Source organism: Protopterus annectens, chromosome 14.part0, assembly GCF_019279795.1.
Source record: "Protopterus annectens isolate FY-2018-M chromosome 14.part0, PAN1.0, whole genome shotgun sequence".
NCBI lineage: Eukaryota > Metazoa > Chordata > Ceratodontiformes > Protopteridae > Protopterus > Protopterus annectens.
The window spans coordinates 626468037-626493262 of record NC_056748.1 but is presented as its reverse complement, the minus strand read 5'-3'; the positions used below and the strand labels follow the sequence as shown (position 1 = coordinate 626493262).

Genomic DNA, 25226 nt, shown 5'->3' with positions numbered 1-25226 from the left:
GTAATGCAACAGAAAGCTTGATGACTATTACCATTTTGGAAATGTATGGTGACACACCTGATTGTGACCCAGCAGTTGTGTTAAAAGTGCTTCTTGCCATTCAAAAAAGTATAACAAGGGCCATCTGTTATGGTGTTTGTTTACTTTTTGACAGTAAAGTTTAAACCATTCCATCATAGCTCATAAGGATAGTTCACACCTATGTTGATGATGATGCATGCTCAGTTGGGCTTCTTGTTGACTCACTGACAGTAATGTCAGTCGGTGCCAGCAGTACAGTTCAGTATCACTTAAAGTTACTTTCAGCAGTATACCAAGATTTGTAGCATGAGGTAAGGGCCCCCCTACACCTAATATTGGGGGAAGGGGGTGTCACACCCCTAACTTATGCATATAAATTCTATGATCACACAACAGTGAATAAAAGAACAAACAATAAGTGCTTAAGCTGTTTTTCAGCAATATCAAGTCACACTAGTGCTGTTCACACAACTGTAAGTCTCAGACCTGTGAGGATTCCTTCAATTAATAATTTGGGTTATAGAGGGTTGATGGGAAGTAAGCAACAGTTGTTAACATGCCTTCCAAGGAGAAAGACCAAGTGCATAACAGTGTGAAGTGTTGCTGTAAAAGAAGTCTTAAGTGACCATCCAGCCCACTTCTAAATTACTGCAATTTGTAAAACTTCCCCATACCTCCCAGATAAGCTGTGTTCTGCAGAACAAGATTAATTACGCATGCTTCAGGGAAGCAGTACTTGATACTGAGACTGCACTGTGCTCTACTGTAGCATAGATTTCATGTTTATCAGGACAGCAGATCAGCATTAACTCCTCGGAGATAGAAGCTATTTGGTAGAGGGTCTGGTATATCAGCTGTCAGTGCACTTACTAATGCACAACAACATGAAACAGGCCAACAAAGGAGCTGTACTGTGTGGAGCAGTGTGCCACTACTAAAAGGAGCATTCTCACATTTGTTAACATGCTTATCAGCAAAATAGCATAAAGTGTTGTGAAATAGATCTTCCTAAAGTATCTTTTAATATCGAGGAGCAGACATACAGCCATACTTATCAGCAACAATATGGGGTGGAAAGGGGGTTTATTGTACAATAAGAAAATGAATGACAGGGAGCAGCAGAAAAACAACAAGGAGAACATAAGACAATGCAAGGTGGGTGAGGGAAGAAAGGCAAGATCATTGTTTAGATGGCTATACCCCACTTTTTATATCAAAGAAAGGATGAGAGATATAGGATGAGAGAGAAGAGAAAGCTATGTATGAAGAGTGGGTGTAACTTTTAGGGTAGCTTATATGGGGACACACAGAGTGTAGTCAAACAGTGATAGAATGAGTTGGGTTATGCACAAGGAATGAGATCTAATATAGGCAGGTGGTGACAGTTATGAAATACAGTGAATCAGTGGCCACAGAGGAAATGCTAGTCCAGCTAACAGTGCAACCTGCATGAAACCATAGCCATTTGATGGTCTCCTGTGTCCCATGGCATGGATCTGGGTACCCTCTGGTGGCTTTCTGACCAGGGCATGTCAGATAGACAAATCTGTGATCCACTCAAGGAGTCCTTCTATATATCCAAGGTTGTCATGCATATGTAACTCCATCTTGGTCTCTACCAAATACTGCAGCTGTGGCTAGGACACCATAACTAACATGATAGGGCTGCCAACTTAAAAGAGGTCTTCAGTCCTCCCTAGTAAGTTTATTCCACCCCATCACTGGAACTACCCTAACCTGCAACAGCAGTGGGCTATGGTGGAGGTACTAGAACTTCACCTTCCTATTCATCACAGATCATACTCACACCACTGTGACCACAGTTTTTATTGTTTCGTGTGTAATACCACTCAGGTCAGCTCTTTCTTCTTGTGTATATCAGATAAAGGTGCATATCAAAGCAATCTGTGCCAATAACTTCTTAACTGATATCAAATCTGCATGCATCATGTTTAGTCTGTGTAACACTGTCACTTCCCAATGTCATAGCCAATAATTGTTTATCAGACATTGCACCTTCACTAATGCCACGGCATTATATGCCCTTCACTGCCTAGGGTAGGGGGTCTCTTTTTGTATGTGTCTCCTCCTATTCTGACTCATTGTCTTCTCCTGCTTCCGTGGTCTCTGATATAGGTCTTCTACAGCCATGTGATGTTGCTGACCAGCTTTTTTTCTGCACAATCATGTCATGCAGTGTGGCATAGAAAAGTCAACTTGGTGGTGATGCACTGAATTTTCAGTCACAGTTTCAGGACTGCAGACAGGAATCAGGAGCCAAGGCTCCAGGGTATACCTACCATCACCTGCAACTCACAACAAAATATGTTTGAGGGAGTTATTGGCTACAAGGGAAAGTATTTGTACCAGGACACATTTATTTTGCTCAACAAGCTTGCATTTGCTGACCAGATGGCTATGTAGGAAGTCACCTCACTGAAAGCAATAATATGGGTAAGATATCTGACAGCTATAAGAATCATGGGAGCTGCCAGGATGCTATGTACACACATTAGAGATAATCCCCTCTGCATTGCAGATTGCATGGAAATTCACGAAAGGTAACATTTTCTTCTCTACATCTAAGAGTGGGGGGGCTAGATGGAGCTTTAAGTGTTACAATTGTGTAATTTGTGGCACCCAGTACCTCAGGGAAATGTGCAATGTTATAGGTGCTATGCTTAGTGATGGCCATCTCCTCTGCTGTCCTAGGGAAGCAAATATACTCTTCACATGTAAAAGCATAATGTTGAGAAACTTAAGCCAGGGTTATAGCTAAGTCATCTGATGGTTTGGGCAGTTTCCCCAAACTGGCACCCCTAACCTATAATACAGGACCAGAAAAAAGTCTTCACGAAGTTAAGGACTAGGGAGAAAATGTGCTGCTTGGTACAGCTGTAACAAGCAATGAACACCTTGCTACACTTGACTCTACTTCTAACCTCATCAGTGAATGAGGTATCCTCACATCTTCATAAATTAATGTTAGTACTACACTAACACTCCATTGATACTAGCTGAATGAGCCCCCTAACAGCCTGTGCCCAGTGCAGCTTCCCCCTTTGTTACGCCCTAGTTGCCACTTGATAATAACAATTTGTGAGGTAGAGCCTTATGGGATGCTTAACAATTCCCTCAATGGTTGCTAAAAGGTCCCAATAGCTAAGATATTAAGTGCTGCAAATACATTGATCTCCATAGGGATAGGAACACAATGCGTCCCTTGCTACTCAATATGTGAGCAATGCGTCTCCCAGACTATTACTTATGTCATAATCCACGTGGAAACAGTTATTAGTTAGTTAGTCATGTTACTGTGTGTTATCAGCAGTATAAGTATTTCGTATTACAATGGGTTGTCATAATGTGCAAGCAGGGCAGGGCTAAACACAGGAAGAACATGCAAGTGTAGCTGAATACAGACTGTTGCTCTTGCCGGTATTTAGCCAAAATGTGACTTGGAAATTTCTTGTGTGCTGTGTGTCTTTGTAGAGTCATGCAGTTAGTTACACAGGCTGCTGCACATATAACTGTGAGATGTGACGCTCATTAGTCTGCCTGCATTTGCAGCTCATTACAACATAATTTGGTCGTATGCCTTCATTTACATTTTTGCATTCCATCTACATTTTTTCTACAGATATTTTTATGCTGCAGAATGCATGCTGCAAGCTTCTCTGATCCTGCACAACTTGTGTCTCTGAATTACCCACATTCTCCAAGTTGTCACTAACAGCACAACTTGCTGCTGCGCACTCTACACTTTTTTTTAGGGGGGATTGTCTTTTTTTTTTTTTTTTTAATTCCACCCTTGGTTTTGTGGTCTACTGTACCATTCTGCAAAAACAGAATACTAGAAAGGAGGACCTGCAAGTCAGAGGTCTGCCAACTCCCCCCAGATTGTAACAACCTTAGAAGAGCTCAGAGTGGAAGAGTCTGCGGCTACCATGCTATTGCCTGTGGTGTTCTACTCCATTCTGTTACTTTGACTTGAAATGCGGCAAAATGGTTCCTTGTTGCAGATGCAGGATCACATTGGAGAAGGTTACTGTAGTGCCTTCATTCAGTCCTAACAGTTTTAGTCCATTACTAAGTCAGGCAGCTAAAAATTGTCCATCAGTGGAAGTGCTAGGTGAGTGCAGATTTCCCAGAGGTCTCATGCATGGGGGAGGAGTCGGGACATAGTTGTACACTCATTTGCAAAGCTATGACAATGATTTACTTAATTATAGTAAACTAAATATTTTATTCATTGACTTAGATAAGCCATCTCTTATCTCATTTTAAGTATGTTCTACATGTCAACATATATTTTTATATTTATATTTTACTCCTGCTCTTCAAAGCCTAGACAGTGGCTAAAATGGAACCTTCTTTGATCACTCCATTAAACTAGTTAACAAGTTAATAAATAAATATTACTTTGAAGCTGCCTATGTCATTTTTACCGCAGTATGCCTGTTGAGGGTAAAATTGCATTACTGAACCATTTCTCAAGTAATCCCAACAGAAAATACTTAGCAAGATTTGAAGCAGACATTCTTCTATTTTTTAGAAGCCATCTGTGCCTATTCACTGGGCTGGGAGAGAGTTGTTAATGCATGTATGCATTAATTCAGGTTAGGTTATTCCAGTTCCTCCAGTTCACACCATAATGAAATGTTGTCTGTGTGTGTGTTTGTGGTGGTGGGGTACTGTCCACCCCTTGCCACTAGCAGTAATTAACATGCAGTGTGGGAAATTGTAGGGGCCCATACATGAGTGGAAGAGGTGGGAGATCAAAATTAGTAAAATGTTAAACACATCATCATTCAGCTCTAATTCATAGATTTATCATAGTTGCAATATAATTCCTAGTTATTGCATCCAATTCCTTAACGAATGTGCTGCCAACAAGTTTATTGTAATGGTGGTTCAAGTTGAATAATCTCATGATATAAACTCCATTCTATCATTTTGATGAAAAATGCCTTTTAATAAAATGTGACATGCTCCATACATTCTATAACGCTACAAAAAAGTCATATAATTTAGGCATAAGAATATCCACCAAGAGAAAAATAAACCTTACAGCAGACTTCATTTGTAAGATCCTACCTGTAACAAGAAGATTGGTATTCAGTACTCACTCATCTCCTGTGTTTTGATCTTTTTTTTTCTGGCATTCAAAATACTTCAATAGTGAGCCCTTTAGAAATGAAACACTAGTGCAAAACAATAGATGGGTTTTAATATACTTTCAAGTCAATCACTTGCTCCTCGTACTTCATTTATTTAACATTTGTTTTCTGAGGAAGTCCGACTGGGACAGAGCCTATTTTCATAGGAGGCCTGGGAAGAAATGCTCTAGGTGCATGTCTCTGGAATATGGGGAAAAAAACTGGGGTGTCCGGAGGAAATCCACCCAAATGCAGGGAAGACATGCAGACTCCACACAGAAGGCACCCCTGCCGAGAAACTAACTGGAGAGCCTTTTGCTTTGAGGTGACAATGCTAACCACTGCGCCACCCATTCATACTTGAAGATCTGGGAAGTTACTGGATTAAGAAAGAGGAAGAATGAAGACATTGAAACATTTATAACAAGGAAGTGGTATACTTGGATCAAGAACAATTTTAAAGAAAAATGTGAAAAAAAGAGGGTGCAGTTTTGGGACATGCAAGGAAAAAAGTGAGAAAATAATGGTAAGCATTGAAGATATAGCTGCATACAATAGACTGAAGGGAAAGCTGGAAACAAATATTCAATTCACATTTAAATATGGACTCACCAGCTACCAGTGAAGTCTGACGGAATTATAAAATGTTAAGACTGATGAGCAAGAAAATAAGATGTTTGCAGAGAGGTCATCTTCTGAGGTGTGTGAAACAATTCCATATACCGATCAGCCTGTTAGCATAAGAATACTAGACAAAGGCAAAACATATTTGGAGTATTTTTCTTAAATATTGCTGTTATAAACTTAGAAATTTGACAGAATAACAGGTTTTTCATTAGCATGCATTTTCTGAAGGGTATGAAGTCTGAAACTCAAACATATGTCATTACTTAGTGACTTCAATCATCGATTTGTCAGAAAACCACAAATCAAATTTTATGAGGAACTGACCAAAATATGAGGCAAAATTCTGGACATTCTGCAAAAATCTGGACAGTTGAGATGCATTGGTCAACAAAACACTCTGCGCTGTTTAAGTTCTGTGGATAGGAAGAGGAATGTCAGGACACCATAATTCTATGACATGGGCAAACTGTGTAATGATGTTATTTCTGATCCATTCAAAAAATGAAGGTTATGTGAGGTAGAAAAAGACAAGCCTAAATGGTTTATTCTAAACTCTAAAGAGCTACAAAACAAAGAATCTGAAGAACCAGCAGCCTAGATAAAACTGAGCCACCAGAAAAAGACCATAAGGGGTTTCTTAGATAATTATCAATGGTGGATGTTTCTACCATTAAATATGCAGGACTACACAAAAGAAATAATAACAACATGGACAGAGATATATCAAGATCAGTGAAAGAAATAAAGCTATTTATATGTGCACCCAGAACAGACATCAGCCTGGCTAACAACATGAAAAACAATGCTCCTACTTAAGAGTGAAACTGCAAGCTACCTTAAAAATTCTAAACCAATAACTTGCTTTCCGACGACATTTAAACTATACATGGGAATTGATGCTGACAGTTTATAATCATTTAGAAGAAAACTCAATTATGGCAGTAGAATAAAAAGGCAATAAAAGAGAGTCATATAGAACAAAGGATCATTTGTTGTTAAATAAAGTCATAGTGGAGAACTGTTAAAAGGGGAAGAATCTAAGTATGACATGGATTGACTACAAAAAAGCATTTGATAGTATCCCTCATTCATGGATAAAAGAGTGCTTAAAAATGTATAAGATCCACCCCACACTGATCAACTACATTACAGTGACCATGAAATAGTAGCAGACCACTTTGCAATTAAGCCGTAATAAAGGACAAATTGTTATCCCAGGTATACAAATTCAAAGGGGGATATTCCAAGGTGACTCTCTGTCACCATTACTATTCTGTTTTGCCCTTAACCCATTAAGCTGTTTACTCAACAGCTTAGGCCATGGCTGTAATCTGGCTCCTAGAAAACAACAAAGTGTAAAGACTTCTCACCTTCTCTTTGTCGATGATTTAAAACTGTATAGCTCATCAGATGAGGAACGGAAAGCACGAAAGCACAACTGCAAGTTGTCAAAACCTTTTCAGATGATATAAGAATGTTATTTGGTCTTGATAAATGTGCAAAAGCAACCTTTAAAGCAGGAAAACTGCAACATCAGGAAAACATCAGTTTGGGACTAGAATGTAATATAAAAGAACTTGAGCAAGGAGGAGTGTATAAACATTTGGGAATTGATGAAGGATCAGCAATAAAACATGAACAAATGCAAATAAAACTTAGAAAGGAATACTTCAGAAGACTTAAATTCACCTGAAAACAGTAGTGACATCTAGGAACAAAATCCAACCTATAAACCAATTTGCTCTTCCTGTCCTAACTTAGAATTTTGGAATGAATGACTGGCCCCAAAATGTGTTGGATAGAATAGATAGGAAAACAAGAAGGATGCTTCATGTTCACCAAATGATTTATAAAAATCAGTACATATCAAGATTATATATTCCCCGTTCCGAAGGAGGAATGGGCCTCCTTGAGATTTATTACATGTATAAATCTGCAGTCGTAGGACTCCACACATATCTGCTGACCTCACAAGACCCAAGCATAGTGAAAGTTTTGAAACATGAGGAGAATAAATCTAAGATGGCTTAATCTAGCAGAAGCATATCAGTGTCAAGCAGGAATGGAAATCAAACCAGTAGATAAAAATTAGGCAGCAAATGAATGTGCCAAAAAACAAAAGAATAATATAAGGTTGAAGGATCAGATGAGAAGGCAAGAAATGTGGAAAAAAGCATAAATATAGTTGCAAGTATAGAAAACATCTGGAAGAACCTCAATACACTTAACGACATACGAACTGCAGGAGGAGTCATTACTGAGCACATTGCGGGTGCTGCGAAGAGCACTACTGACTGGCATCAAAGATTGAAACAATACTAATTTCATGAACTTTAATCATACTATGACTTAGGAATGGCGTCTATTCCCGTCATGGTATTAGAAACCCAAAAGACTTGGAGAAATTAAAAAAAAGAAAGAAACTAGTATTTATAATCTAAACAGTTTTCTTACTGTGACAATGAATGTTAATGAGTTACTCAAAATGGACATTCTTTAGAAGAAGTAGTCATGCTGCAATAGATGGGCCAGCTTGGCAAAGATCATTTTGTAGCTGAGACACTGACGTGGTTTAGGCACTTTATCAAAGACCACTTGTATTAAAGAATGGCCATTCTGACTATCAAAATGAGTGTAAGTTGTCATCTTTGACATAAGACAGATGAACAAGATGAACTGTTTGAAAGTGTAATTAAAAATATATATGTAAAGATCTAGTACTGTAACAAATGTGAGATAGCATGGCAGTGTTATATACTCACGTGAGATTTGGGATTTCATCACGGTGATTACTGAGACAAGTAAACTTCAGCAAATACAGTGGTGACACTGAAGGAGGATTCTGTAGGGATACATGTCTAACTACAGATGACATAAACATGTGAACCAGTCAGATAAATGGGAGAAACTGTATGACTAGAGACAATGATGAGATTTAATAAAATTGTTCCAAGTTCATAATATAGGGGTGGGATTACAATTTGATTTTAGATGGTATTTTTTGGCTGAGAGGTTGAAGAAGGATGATTCCACTTAAACAGTTTGGTAATTAAAAGTAAATGCGTGTGTGGTTAACAAAGGACTTCTTTATTTACCCAGCCAACTAATAAATTAAAAGAATAAAGCATGTATGGCAAAATACACATGGATGGGAACAAGCACATCAGCAGTATGATGGTCAAGTACTCCGGTAATTACATTTGACCAAAATATGCATTCATCAAAGAAGCCCACTGTGATCACAGTGGTACAAAGGTAAAATATATGCAAATTACAATATGCCCAGATCTGTAAGTATTTACAAGTATGCATGTACTTTGCAATTAAACTGGCTAGGTGTGTTACTCCTTGGACCCTTTTTAACCATGACCTGGTCATAATGGCAGGTCTATATTAAATCAACAAAAATCCATTGCATCGAATACCAAAACAGCGACACGTATTACTCGAACCGCAAAAATACTGAATGCACTAAACTGCAAAATTTAAAATATCGAACGTTCATAGTTGGCTAACCCCACCACCCGCTACATACTACCTACCCAAACAAAATAAATAAACCACATACATACACTAACCAAACCCTACTCCTAACCCTAAAGTAAAGCACCAAAACTCAACTTTTAACCCTACACTAAACCCCACATACACAACTATCTATGCACTATCCTTAACCCCTCCTTAACCCTAAGATCCATAACTATCGCACACTTCCCCTATGGAGATATACCCAAACAAAATAAATACACACAAATACATTTAACAAAACCCTACTTCTAACACTACACTAAATCTTACACACATTACCTATCTATACACTTATCTTAACCCGCACCCTAACCCTAAGGTCCATAACTATCGCACACTTACCTTACGGAGCTATACCACAGATGGACCAACCAAAACACTTAGACGTTTCGAATTTCATGGTTTTGCACGTTTGATTATTACGTATTTCGCGCAATACATGTCGATGATTTCGTATTCGTGTAAACGGAATTTCAACAATCTAATTGGAACCCCATAATGGCACTTACAACATTACATAGCATTTCTGACACAGTATTGCATACAGTGCAGAACATTGTATTCAGGATAATATAAAACACTGAAAAGTATGCAGTTGTTACAAATATTGCAGAATGTAAAAAATATAATTTATATTTATCAGAACATTGTTCTCTCTCAAAATTGCTTTCTGCATGGGAAAAGCTTCCCTGCATCCAGAGTTGTGGGGGGCAACCCCCCCAGTCCCTGAATTTATATATATATATATATATATATATATATAGATAGATAGATAGATACTAACTACAAGATGGAAACACTTCAGAAAATAGAGAAATGGCAGTCTCAAACTTTGTATATGTAAGTCTGCATTTTCACTTGTTCAGTCTCACTACTCTGAGGATCTCAGTAACAAATCTCAGAATATCAAATGGTTACACAATAAAACACTTTCATTGCAACCTTTCAAAATGTGCTGTAGTTTTGATTTGGTGGTGAAGAGGTGAACAGTTTATTTTCCCTGATGCATTATTTAAATGTTAAACCTGTGGTTTTGAGTTCAGAGATCATTGTCTCAAGATTTCTAGATGTTATTCTTAACATAGTTCTAAAGTCTATAAAATTACTATGAAAATGAATTGTTAGATATTTACTATATGCATACTGAAAGCTATTCTCTGTTCCATCTACTGTTCCACACTTAAAAGATAGTAATGTCTTTTGGCTTTTCCTGGTTAGGGGTCGCCACAGTGGAACTCCGGTCTGCTAATGATTGGCAGTAGATTTTTACGGTGCTGAGTTGCCAGCCCAATGCCCAACCTTCAAGAAAGGCACACCCATTCATGCTCGCACCTACCTGCATATTTTTAACGTCACTCAACTGTGGGGAGGACATGCAGATTCCACACAGAAGGTGCTCCAGCCGAGAATCGAATGGGAGAGCCTCTTGCTGTGTGGCGACAATGCTAACCACCGCGGCTTTGTTCCACACTTAAAAGATAAATGTTTTGAAAAGCCAGGATTTTATTTTTTGAAAGGCCATGAATGTACTATTATCACTCTGAAGAATACTTCTTTCAAATAACATTGCTGTTTGTGAAGTTTTAGTAGCTTTTTTTTTTTTCAATAATATTTCTTTATTGTTTATTTTTAATATACATCATTTCACAAGCGTAAACACAGGTGATATACAACTGGTACAAAAACAATCAAAACATATTTACACTATTTACATGAATGCTTTCATAATTTAATAGTATGGAAAAAGATAAGAGTTGTTTTCTCCAGGGTTAGTACCATCAAGTTAGTATACTACTATATGATGTTATGATTTTTATTGTGTATGTTGTAAATGTCTTCCAAAGTCAATGTTTTATGCAAGTATAATATTGAAAATTTGTTCCCAGTGTTTCAAAATATTGGGATTTTTGTTTTGTTTGTTTATTATTTATTTGTGGGCTAATATATGTTTTGTCGCTAAGTTCCTAAAGCTATTCCATGATATTTTAGATGGGGTCGGCCAGTTGGTAGCTATGTAAAGTTTCATTAATAAGAAGATATTAATGAGAATGATTGTTTGGTTTTTAGACAGGGTAATTGGGGGAATATGTAATATCATAAATTCCCACGTGAGCGTTGATGATTGATATCCCATCTTTTGTAGCTGTACTTTCAGGGAGTTCCAAAGTTTGAATACACATTTACAGCCCCAGAACATATGTAAAAGGTCAGCAATTTCATCTTTACAATGTGGGCAAAATTGGGAGTTTCTAGGGTTACATTTATGCAGTCTAAGGCATGTGTAATAAGCATTATTATATATCATGAGTTGGGTAAATTCTAGATTTTGAAGAGATATGGATTTTATTGTTAGATTAATTGCTTGTATTATTCTATTGTTTTCTATCAATGGTGTTTTTTCTTTCCAATAATTAGATAAGAGTATGTGTTCTTGAAATTTCAGGTCTTTGATCAGTTTGTATGAGCATGTTTTACCTTAATAATATCAAACAAAAGTGGGACCACATTTTACTTGATCTAAAGAGATGGAAAAATCTGAAACTACCACAATTAGCTAAAGTCTCGATTATCAAAATGAATATCTTGCCCAGATTTTTATACATCTTCATGTCTTCTCAGCTATTAATACCCAAGAATGTTTTAAGCAAATTCATACTGAATTCGCTAAATTTATATGGGAACCAAAAACAAGTAGAATCTCATATGATAAACTGATGACTCCGAAAAACAAAGGTGGATTAGACCTACCAAACTTTGAAAATTACTACTCAATCATAAATGCCAATAGAACTTTAAGAATTGCAAACTACAATAAGCTAGATAATAGCTGGTCCCCACATTGGGTAAAATTAGGTTTTAAACATATTGAAAGCCTGAATATAAATCCCAAATCAATACCTTTAAGTAGTAAAAACATTAAAGCATATAACCTATTAGAATCCCTTAAAAATTCCATAACATTAACACAAAATCATTTTAAGTCAGTAAATCTCCTTCAACCCATGATGATACTACAACCTATTCACAAAAACCCTAACTTGAGAATTAATAACCAGCTACTTGACCTGAAAAATTTCCCACTTATAATTAATATAATGCTACAAGATCTATACCCATTTTTGAATTGTCCGATGCAAGAAATAAGAAACCAATTGGGCCTACTCAAGACATACTTGTTGATCTTAAGACAGATTAAAGAACTGTGTTTAAGTTACCTTCAAGACATAAACATAAATAAAGATGACTTAATCAAATGCAACTCACTTTGGCAAGCCCTTCTACAACACAGTAAATTTATAACAAGTTTTAGTAGCTTTTATTGTTCACAAAGTATTTACATTTTTGTTTTATATTTTTTTAGATGATTTTTCAGAAAATGATCTAGAATGCAATGATGTGTGTAGGCTGCTAGAGGTGTGACATTTCACACCACATAGGTGTCAATGAGTTAATGTTCTCACTTTCTAAGCATATTTAATATGCCACTGAAGTCTACTTTCTGCTATTTGAGAATAATTAGAAAATGGATGCTGTGTTGGTTTGAGGATATCTTTAATTGCTGCATTCTAGTTTTTAATAGAAGACTGTATTATTGGGACTAGCAGCAAATCATTGTCTTCTCATGTAAGACTGATGCTAAACAATTTTTAATTTGAACTTGCCCCTTCCCCTAAGTCGCACAATAGTGGCAACTACAATATTGTAAAGTTCTAAGCTGAAGAGAAGTTTAGGAAAAGATAAGACAATTTTGTCATGTGCCCTGGTTGAATCAGTCTGCAATTCCCCTTTCCAGGAATTATATAATACATACTTGGCATCAATCTCGATTAGCCCGATTGTGAAGAACATATAATGCCACTTTTATATCATAACAGAACACATATTGTATTTTAATAATGGGTATCCTGTTTTGGCAAAATAAGCTAAAATATATATATACTGAACTGTAATTTACTTTTAGTGGACTGAAAGCAATTAATAATAGTGTTAAAAAATGACATCACACTTTACTGAATTTCTGTTTCTTTCTTTTCTAGGTTCATTTTTTCCACAGTACAAGCCTCCTGAATACATTTTTAAAGTAATTTTCTGGTTAGGTTATTTTAATAGCTGCATAAATCCTCTGATATACCCTTGTTTCAATCAAGAGTTTAAAAGAGCATTCAAGCATATTCTCAAAGGACGTTTTAGAAGAAAGAGAAAGCAAGCGTTCAGCCAGCACCAGTTTACTTATAGGTCCTGCAACAAAGGAATTAGAACTAACTTGGAAAATGACCAGGAGATAGAGCACATTCAGTTAACAAGTAATCCTAGTCACATGATCTATGAACCCTGCAAACAAGACAGCAGTGAATGGAGATTCATAAGTGCATTGCAAAATGTCCACACCTTCAACAGGACTACTGAAATGACTGCATCTAGCATTTCGTATAATGGAGATTATCTCTACATTCGAGGTACTGATGTGCAGTCTGATTGTCTTATCAAAGAGGAGATGTTAACTTCTCCAAGATATGAAAAGAACTGCTTGCGATCCCAAGTGCATATATTTACATTCACTAACCATCTAAACACCTTAGAAATGTGAATGGATATTTCATTCTTAAGCAAACAGTGTGGCAGTAAGACTATGGACAATAAAACAGACGTGTCTGAAAGAAACTGTTTTACAGAAAACTCAAGTAAACCGAATGCACTTGAACACGTTTTGTTAAAAAAGAATATATATATATATATATATATATATATATATATATATATATATATATATATATACTGAAAAAATGTTGCACACAGCAGACATCATGCCAAACATTCTGAAAAATTGTGATAAATTTCTGATTTTTCTTTAGGCATACTCGGCTTCACGAGCCAAAGAAACATAAAGCAATATCCGGAAAGGAGTCTGTCTGTTTATTGAAGGGCCAACTTGCCGAACCCCATGCGGTTGACAGTTTGGTTCATTGAACTGTTCTGATTGAGATCATGGCACACTAGGGATTGGGAAATTTGCCCTTTTCCCAACTGTAGTGCATTCTCAAGGTTGGTATAAATAATTAGCAGGGGGGGGTCATAGCCCCTTCCCCATTTGGGGGGTACAGGGGTCTTGCTCCCCCTGCAAAAACATGGTTTGTGTTGTTGGCGGGTGTTGTGTGGGCTTGTTAGTTTTTTGATGAACTGTATTGTCACCCAGATGGTCTCGACTATATGGGTTTCGACAATGTGCTTTTTTTCAGTAAACTGACATAGATCCTTCAGGAAAGCATTATCCGCAAAGTATATTGTACAAAACCACTGCTGTTTGACATCCTATACTGATAACACAAGTTCTTAGTCTTATTAAATGTTAAACAATCTTAAGTGTAACAATATGTTGTGTTTGACTGTATAATCTGAAAATACAGTAGTAGTAATAGTGATGCCTTATTAATAAGTACATTTCTACGGTGAAAAGAACCTCTGAGTACAATCATTTTAAATAAAATATTTTACTAATTTCAGAAACAAGGATACATCTTGCATGTTACTGTAGCAGTATTAGACAATAGGTCTTTGCTGTAGTGTAAAACTTTGAGCTGTTTGGCACAGTCAAATACACTGAGAATAAAATGTAAAGCAGTACTTGTAGATTGCGTCCATATTGTATATGACTCACCTTTCTAAACTACATGGCATCATATGAAACATACACGTCATGGATGTCATGGCTTAGTACATGCACATTTATAATGCAATTTCTTTCCATTCCTTTATACTGCATTTAAGGATGGTAAATGTTTTTCCATCAAATAAGTGACATACACAGCATATTCCACATACTATCAGTCTGCTACACAGGTAATAAAAAAAATTGATATATATATTTTTTGATTTGTTAATCAAAGTAGGCTGGCCAGAAAGCACTCTTCAGCCATGATCCAAGCCATTCATTTCAAACTCTTTTTGCAAGAATTCTGGGCAAAGTCAAAATTAATGGGGATAAAGGCCCAAAATTAGGGACAGAGTTTAAACATTGCTCTTATAAATTTAAATAGTTTCTAGAATAAAAAGGCTTTGAATTAACATGATCTTTTGAAGGATGTGAAGTCTGAAACTAAAATGTCTGTTATTATTTAGCAACTTCAGAAAAAAATGTAAATTTATGAAGAACAAAACAAAAATATGAGCAAAAATCTGGACATTCTGTGAAATTCTGAGCAGTTGTGAGAGATGATCCAGGCCAAATGTATGACAAGTGCATATACATGATGACGCAATAAAAATTAAATGGATACAGTACAACAGTTAAGTACATAATGACACAATGAATAAAATAAGACAAAGTATTTATTTTTACATTTGCTAGAAAGCTAAGACCCTTTTCAGATACAGCCCAGCTCAAAGGCACAGACATATGATATACAAGACATATCTGTAATATGTACACAGGTGTCTAATAAGTGAATTACGTATTTAAATACTGGCGCTGCATGAAGAAGTATGAAGTGAGATATTGTGCTGTAATGACTGCAGTAGTTCAACAGCTGTAGCAGCAGTAAGGCATGATCAGTTTAACACTGTAGTAAAACCATGTGAGGAATATCGGGGATCACTAACAATATGTTTGAGAAGATAAACAACTGTAGGCTGGAGAGAGAAGGGCAGATATATTAATTTAAGGACTTTATGGCAATGTCTAATTAGGTAAAGAGTAAGTTAAAATGAAGGAAACAACTGTAGGCTGGAGATAGGACATGTATATTAATTCAAGGGTTTTATGGCACTGTCAAATTAGGTAAAGAATAATTTAAGATGAAGGTGAGCAAGAATTTAAGAAATTTTACTTTGGGAAGCAAGTACATTTACTTGAGTCTAGGAAGGGCTGATGTGAAGCAGTAATAACATATCAATATATTCACATTCAGTGATCATCTAAAATGTAGGTATGAGTGGATCTTCCTTTATAAGTAAGAAGAGTTCCACTAGGGCTTCGGATAATGAAGGAAAATAAGCTAGTCCAGACTGCTGGGATAAGTACAAAGAATGAACGTTCTGTTACCCATATAAGTGAAAGGGAGGTTGATATAGGGTAAGAATACTGCTGTTTTAAGACCTAAGGTGTAATAAAAGGCAAAAGACTGAAGTTTGAGACTGTCAAAGTGAATAAAATGAAACAAGGGCTCCTTCAATGAGGGAAAGGGTGTTGGCAGGGGATAAAAGCTTATAGCAGTATGTGCAATGGCGACCTAGTAACACAGAGTTACAAATATCAATTTTTTATTATAGTTTTGTATAAAGTAAAGCTGCTCTGTGAATTATTGAAGAAGACTAGATGAAGACTGAATTCCAATTGACAGATGAGAATATTCCTTACAATGGAAAGACAGATTTCTTAGGTAAATAGTCTTGCAATTTTATAGGCCTATATTAATTGGGCTAAGACATGGCGATTAAAGTTTAAGGATGGGCCTATACTGTGAGCAAATAATTTGTAATTTCATTTAAGTGATAGGGTTGTCTCAATGATAAACATGATATAGTGGTAAACCAGATGAGAGTTAGAATGGAGTACTGAAACACACAGTGTTATATTTAGTGTTGCTAACTTGGAAATTAGTATTGCAGAACTATAAAAATATTTTATTTACGTCCTCTTGGAGGCAAGACATTTGGGTATTGGAAGAGTTTGAACCACTTCTTATGAAGACGTTTTCTGCATACAAGGTCATATTTAAAGAAGGAAGTAGAGAGGAACCATTGATAAACAGAGCAAAATGGGGCCAACTATGGAGGGTTGGGGAAGTGTAGTTCTTGAAGAAGCAGGAGCAGAAAAAGCACTGGCATATTATACCTGAAGTAACTGACTGAAAATGTAACTTTGAAACTATTTAATGCATTTGTTGGAAACTAGACTATTATGGATTTTTCAAGAAGAAGAGAGCAGTTAACTTGAAAGAAAGCTCTTTTTAGGCTGATGAAAAGAGCATATCTTAGAAGACTATAATTCTAGAGAAAATCAATAGTTTAAAATGAGGTAGCATAATTAAGGACAAATCTTAACTCACATTTGAGAGTAATTTAGTAAGGAGCAGACATTAATCTATAAGAGACTGTACTTGTAAACAAGCTTTTCCATGATTTTGGAGAGTGCTGGGAGATGGGGATGATGCTATTCTGAGAATAATTGGATTTGCAGAGAGCTAAGTAGGGTAGTTTTCTTTCTGAAAGGGGTAGAGATGATGGCAAAGTTAGAGAATGAATATGCAAAAGTGTTTTAGAAATACAGGAGGCAGATTTCTTTAAGAATGTTGGATGAGGGTCTGAGTAGCTGTAAGAGACTGATTCTCTTAGTTGTAAAAACAGACAATGTAACGTAGCATTAATAGTTCTGAAGCAGAATTTATGGAGAACAGTTGATATCAATTGGTTTAATGTGAGGAAGGCGAAGGTCTGGATAGACGTCTTATGAAATAATCTTTAAGCATGTTAGCAGAGTATATTGTGGAAACAGAAGACATAATTAGTTATGAAATTTAAAAGGTTTGGGTGGCAAAATTTTCATTTTGCTTAGTAATGATTTCAATTGTGACCAGTATTTCTTAGGTCTGGATAAAGGCTTTTTGCCTGGTTAAATGGTAATCTTATTTAACTGTCTTAGTACTGATTCTTTCAGGGGGTCTAAAATTTAAGTAAGTGATTCTTTCAATGGGGAATTACATTTTTTCCAATCTTTTCAAGCAGAGTCCTATGAGATCATGAATTATTTAGGGGAAGTTGCTATCCCTCACTCAGTGTTGATTGATAGATTAGATGTTTTGTACAGAACTGTTCATGTATAATGTAGAAACATATCTACTTTGTCTACAGTATGTAAAAAGACCACTCAAAACATGCTAGTATATTAAATTGTGTAACACCATTTTCAGGAGCTAAAAAGTATCTAATAATTAGGGAAAGTTAAAAGTATGTAATACAAATAAGTAAATTTAAGAGGGAATGACAGGAGAATCTGTGTTCACATCATTAGGGTGAAATAAATGTGCATTGTAAATACCAAAGAACATTGTTTGAGAAAGTACTTTAACATTTCTGCAAGGAGATCATGGTGAGGGAGAATAAGGTAAACATAACACCGAAGCATAAATAAAAAGGAACATTCGATCATAACACCACTCCATATCTGCTGTTCCCAAATTAGAAGCACGCAGCCTATAACTTTAGTCCAAAAGCCAATCTTTGAGGACTGATTCACTGTTCTATTTATACTGGATAGGCTTGAGTTTCTGATGGCCAAACTTCACTTAGAAAAAGACTCCAATAAACCATTCCCTAGCTTATGAAAATGTGAAATTTATCTGCAATCTTTTTAAACTTACAGGAAAAATGTTGATGTGTGTGTGTGTGTGTGTGTGTGTGTGTGTGTGTGTGTGTGTGTGTGTGTGTGTGTGTGTGTGTGTGTGTGTGTGTGTGTGTATACACATAAACACACTGGTATATTAATGTACCAAATTCCTCTAGTTCCAGAAAATAAACACAATTTTATTGTAAAATGAAATAAAAGTCAGTGATGCAGACTATTCTCTAACAAATAAGTGCACCACAGGAAATTATCTCGCTATAGTCATATCTAAAGGAAATCATACAAATTCCCAGAATACCATAAACAAAGGGACTACACTTCTCACACTAAGTCCAGTAATTCCCATCCTAGGCAAGAATCAGTACCCATAAGAGATAAGTTCCAGGTAAGATGTCTTCTCTCTGGATACTTTGTAGGAGGTTGAATATGTTTTTCCAGGTATACTTCACAGTGATTCTTGTAACTGTAGCACATTAGCAAGAACCATTGCTCCAGGCACTTAATCCCTTTCTAAGAAAGACATTTCTTTCTTAATTCTAAGAGTGGTCAGTTTCTTTGAATTAGTAATGTTGTAGCCCCTTATCTTGTCCATCCCTTAATTACACAACTGGCCTTTTAACTGAACCATTCTGAATCTTTATACAATGTGTGGCCAATATACAGGAAAGAGAGAATTAGAAATATAGACACAGTAGAAAGTCATTTTGTTTGGAAATGGTAACCACCAATATAACATGCTTATCAATTTTTAACTGTTTATCTAGAATTAAGCTACAGCCGTTGGTGGAAATGATTACCTCAGTGCTACCTTATTTGTATGAGTAGCTTTAAAGTGCAATCCCATGGATTTGTACTTCTACTTATGTGGAAGTTATTAAGGAATGCAATGGACTGTATTGTTTGTTTTTTTTTTTCATGCTAGGATTTTTCTGATGTATTTTGTTATATCAGGTAATTCTGTCTGTTCCATGGTAGGTCTATTACCACATTAGGAGTATGAAACTAGATTCTTGGCAAGAAGGTGATCCAGAAGCTGGGACTGTACATATTCCTTGGGGATGTGTGAAAGCAAGAAAAAATAGAATTTGGGTTGGAAGGCTGTTATTCCTTCCTTGTTCCATACTAGCACTCTTACTGAGTAGTCTAGAGCTTTGGCAGACCATTTTGAAACTTCAGGGGATGCTTATCTAAGGAAGGAAAAAAAAACAGGTTTTAATTTGAGTAACAATTTGAAAATCTGAAGAGAGGAGACTGCAGAAAAACTGACAACTTGGCATGGATAAGGTAAAGATAGTATGTATGTATGTATGTATGTATGCAGGCTGTTGCTACCTGTGAGTTGCTCAATATAGTAAAAAAAGGTGAGGACAAAGCAATTGGCAATCTGGTCTACACTAAGGCGAGTTAAAGATGATGAGATTTTAGAATAACTGGGATTATCAATGATACTGATGCTTCTCCAAATTGTTTCTGCGTACTCTTTTTTTTTTTTTTTTTTGTCCCAGTTTTCTCATTTTTGGCTTTACACTATAGAATACAATCTTTGCATGATCAAGATTTGTGAAAAACTAACCAGCCTTGATTTGTTGTTTGATCCATAAGAGGTTAACTTTGCAGAATTTGACATTTATGGAAGGGGCCAATATGTCTGGTATGGTAGAGAACATAGAGTTGGAAGTAGCCAGTAGTCTTTCCCAAGTCCAAACTGTATAGCACAGTTCTGTTTGTTTGCTTTAGAGCTTGTATAAATAAATCAGTATCACATTTATTCATGTTTCTGTAGTAGCAGAAATTCTAACTTTTGTTGTCTTATGTTCTCAGAAAATAAAAACAGGTGAATGATGGTGTTGACTATTATACCAGCTGGAACTCAGGGAATATCAATTCATGGTTATTTCTGTGGCCAGATGGCTTCGCAGTTCTGGTGACTATGTTAACTAACTGAATGAGATCAAAAAATTCAACAGATTTCTGACTAAAGTTGCCTAAGGCTGACTTCCACTTTATGTCAAGGTCACACATCAATAAAGTTCTCGTCCAATGTTATCAGGTAATCAAGTTATAACCTCCTCAGCCACAGATGTATAATGGTCTACAGCAGCATAAATTTTATTTACATAAAATGTATTTCTTAAAGAAAATCCAGGACTGTTTTTCAAAAAAAAAAAATTTGGCACTGGCCCTGCAGCTGAGAAACAAATACACATAGTTACATCTTAATGATCTTGTGTGCGCCAATTGAAATGCAATCATGTGAAGCTATTGCATTTACGCAGTCATTCATTCATTTACTGATCGAATGGGCTTGTCCAGACAGATCATTTTTCAGTCATAACCCAACCTGTGGTAGAAATTACATGTGTTAAATTAAGGCATTAAAGATGGGATGAATGCAGGGCAGTAAAATGGTATGCCTTTATGCTTTGGGAGTATAAAAAAACAAGCAAAATGTATGGATATGTTTTAATGGCTGCACACATCAAGTTAAACTATAAACCAAGATAAACTAAAAGTATTAAATTGTTACAATTGCATGTTTTAGGAGTAGAGAACAAATAAAAACTGCATATAACTGGCATGGTTTATGATTTCATAGAGATTTAGATAATACCATTAGACTAAGGGGACGGTAGTGAAGAAGTAGATATGGACATTGGGCCAGATAGTTAAAGTGAATGAAAAGAAATGAGAGGCATGTGCAATATGTATAATAAATTACTTCAGCAAAGGTTTATTTGGTTGAACAGAAGGATTCCTTAAAGGTAAAGAAGAGAAATTTTACTATTTGCACTCAGTCTTGTACTTTGCATGAGAAGGGGGAATCTATGAAGGCTTTAAAGCTTATGGAACTTCTGATTTCAGCATGAAAGCTATCTCACACACACACAAGGATGAAAGGCAGTGAAAGAAGGATCTTCCCTTTCCTAAGTAATTGTAGAGAGCCTGCAGCAATTGGGCATCGTCCGTTGCTTCACTCAGTATCATACTGAATTTCTCCCATGACAAATATGACAAGACAGAGAGAGTTATACAAAGAGTTTGTCACAAGGAAAATGTTGTGATAGCCAGCCTCAGATGCACAGGAGATGATTGGGAGACCATAGTCAAGCAAGAAAATGATAATTCTCTTGCCAGCAGCAGTACAGACTTTGGGACTAAAGAAATCTGCTGGCTTGTGCCATAGTTCACTTTCAACAGCGCATTTATCATTTTATGAAGCTATTAAGGAGTTCCATGAAGGAGAGTGCATAATGTAAATGGATCACAAGACATATGAACTGGAGGGACAGCAGTGTGGGTGGATGAATGAGTAAATGAATGAATTTAGTGCTGAGACCAGCATTCTCTCATGTAAGGATAACCCTCATCAGTCTAGTGAGAGTTCCAGACTGTATTCACCAATATCAGCGACCTTGTGGTTTCTGTCTGAGAACTTGAGTTATAGGCAAAATTAGGTATTTTTCGAGGCTTATCCATAACCGACAAGGAAACTCAGAGGAACTGAATACATTAGATTTTTTTCAGCAAGAAGAATGAAGTCTGGGAAGGTTAAGACGAATGCAGAGAGCAAAAATTAGGTACATTAGTCCAGAGGTGGAACCAAAATGAGAGGTACCAGTTTTCCATTGAATTTGCATATGGAGGCTTCAGTCTATACAATCAAAGTCACATTAGTCGGGTTAAGACATGAAAGTGCTGCTTTGAGCATCTCCTGGTCCATACTCATGAATGAAGAGATGAAATAAGCAAGAAAAGCAGACTAGTATTGCTGAAACTGGATTTATCCTCATGTGTTGGCAAATACCTCCACAAATTCTCAACAAGATGACAATAATATATAGACTGTATTTTATATAGCATATATATTCCATGGAGATTGGTAGGTTAAAAAAACACAGCTGGGCATGTGCAGGTCCCAGGATAAAGAAGTACCCAGTCTTGGTGTATGCACTGGTGCCCGGACTGGAAAAAAAGGCAGTAAAGAATACTCATGATATGGAAACATTCCTGCAACAAGATTAGGCCAGGCTAAGGGGGAAGATGGCCACCCCCCCAAATGCAGGAGGAGGAAGTAACCCACAAAAAACTGATGGGGCAAAAAAGAGCCACAGACATGGCAATGTGGACTGTTTAGGATAAGGAAGAAATTATGTATTGTGACTAGTAAGCAAGAAGCCCATAACTGCCAGATAGAAGATACTTAGAAAAATGAAAAAGCAAAATCAGAGGAAAGAAATATACTTCCACAAGGAAAACTGTCAAATCATTCAAATAAAAACGTGCATTCATTAATGCAACAAATTTATGAAAAATATTACATAGATGAAGGAACTTTGGGATGCCGGGAAAAAGATGCAATAGAGGCGTGAAAATAAAAAGAATAAAATCTATAGATTTTTGAAAGGTATACAAAGAAAATATTGACATGGGAAAGAAAAAGTGAACTGGTATGATGCAATATTTCTGCAAAGGAAAAAGCCAAGCTAATCAACACAAAAAAGCAGCTCCAAAGATATTTGAAGGGAAATACAGGCAAAGACACACAGATATGGAACAAAAAGTAAGCAAAGGGGGAATATAGAAAAAAAATTAGTAAGGTAGAAGTTTAACAGCAATTGAAGTTATGGATCATCTGCAAAGTGAATGATATAGTGTGGAGACTCCAACACAGACAATATTGCAGCAAGATGGAATTACAGGTCTCCAGATTAAGGAGCAACAGATAGAACAGGAAGCCACTGAAGAAGATTGGCAACATAATGATGCTCTGGGGCCTTCTATGGGGGACTGGTACAAAAATCCAGTTGAAGTTGCAGAGCAGGAGAAGGAGCAGGAAACAACTACATCTCTGACGCAGGTAATGTCACATAGTGATGGGCCAAAGCCAGGAACATCTGTGAAGGATATGTCACATGAATATGTTTTGGAGCTTTATGTAGATTACTCACAGGAACAGAGAGCAAAGAAGATGCTCTCAATCCAGGAGAAAATGATTTAAGGGAAGACCTGCTTAATTTATTAGAGATGAATGGACATATTACGATCAATGAAAGAAATAGGTTACAATAAGTAAATAAGACCCAAAATGTGAGAAGACTAGTAAGACAAATGAAAAAAACAGATAACTGGGCAGCAAAGCAAAAACACTTCCAAAAAAGAACATGCACATTTTGGAGACGTATTTATGAAGACCCTGTCGAACATAGCAAAGATGCTAAATGGATACAAGAGTTGAAATAAACAGTAAGGAGCTTTAGTGGGGAGGATATGAAGTGGGCTGAAGTAATGGCTAGAGAAATTGAAACAAAATTAAGAAAAACTGATAACTAGAAAAACCCAGACGCAGTACCTAACATCTGGCTAAAAGCATTAATGTCTTTGCACAAGGATTTAGCCCCGAGTAAAAATATTTATATGGACATTTCAAACAGCACCAGCTTGGTTAACAACAGGAAAAAATATACCCTTAAGAGTGAACCTGCAAGCCATCCTAAGCACTATAGACCAATAACTTGCCTTCCAACCATATACAAACTTTATATGGAAATTGGAATTGAATTGAACCCTCAACTCAGTTCAGTAAGAACACACACTCAGTTGTGTTTATCCCTGTTTGCCACCGACACAGGACAATAATACCCATTTATTGACCAGGTAGCCCCAATGGACATGTAGTCCCTTTTCAGAAGCAACCCAGGACCAACATCTGGTTAATTAATTTGGTCAAGGTCACATAGCAGACAAACAAGGACTGTGAGATTAAAACCCTGTACCACAAAGACAATAGCTCACAACCTGAACCTCAGCACCAACAGCTAGACTTCTGTCCTGGCTTATGGCTTTATTTGTTCCTAAATAAAGCCATAATACAGAATTGTAAAAAGGGGAAGAATGGAAGTCCCTTGGGGGATGGCATAATTGTTAAGGTGATTACCTCACAGACACAAGGTACATGGTTTGATCCTCACCTTTGAGGGAAACTGGCTAGGTTTAAAATGACCCACAATGGCAGTTAGCCTAGTACTTACTTATGAACCCAAATATGGCATGGGCAGATTACAAAAAAAGCATCTCACATTCATGGATAAAGAAATGCTAATCTGACTTGCCTTAATCCATTAAACTGTTTACCTAACACATTAGGCCATGCTTACAATTTGGCTCCCAGAAAACAACCTTGTTTAAGGAGTTCTCATCTAAGTTTTGTGACTGACTTAAAACTATAGCTCACCAGATGAGGAGTTGAAAGCATAACTACAAATGGTTAAAACTTTCTCAAATGACACTGAATGGCATTTGGTCTTAATAAATGCAAAAGCAACATTTGAAACAGGAAAGCTGCAACAACAAGAAAATATCAACCCAGGACAGGACTAGTTTAAAAAGGAACTTGAGCAGGAGGGAGTGTATAAAAATGTAAGAATAAATGAATGATCAACAATAAAATATGAATAAAATGCAAGCAAAGTTCAATAAGGAATACTTCAGAAGACTAAAACTGATATTGAAAACTGCCTCAACATCCAGGAATAAAGTCGAAGTTATAACTA

The 25226-nt window shown here is 36.4% G+C and overlaps 1 protein-coding gene across 1 annotated transcript in view; it reads left to right on the top strand.

The window, feature by feature from the left end:
* LOC122789149 (alpha-1A adrenergic receptor-like) overlaps window positions 1–14957 on the top strand; it is a 42867-nt gene extending 27910 nt beyond the window's left edge. Inside the window, exon 2 of the mRNA XM_044056382.1 lies at window positions 13373–14957. Coding sequence (XP_043912317.1) covers window positions 13373–13923 — 551 coding nt within the window. The 3' untranslated portion in view covers window positions 13924–14957. The remainder of the gene's footprint in view (window positions 1–13372) is intronic.
* Window positions 14958–25226: the final 10269 nt, after the last annotated feature.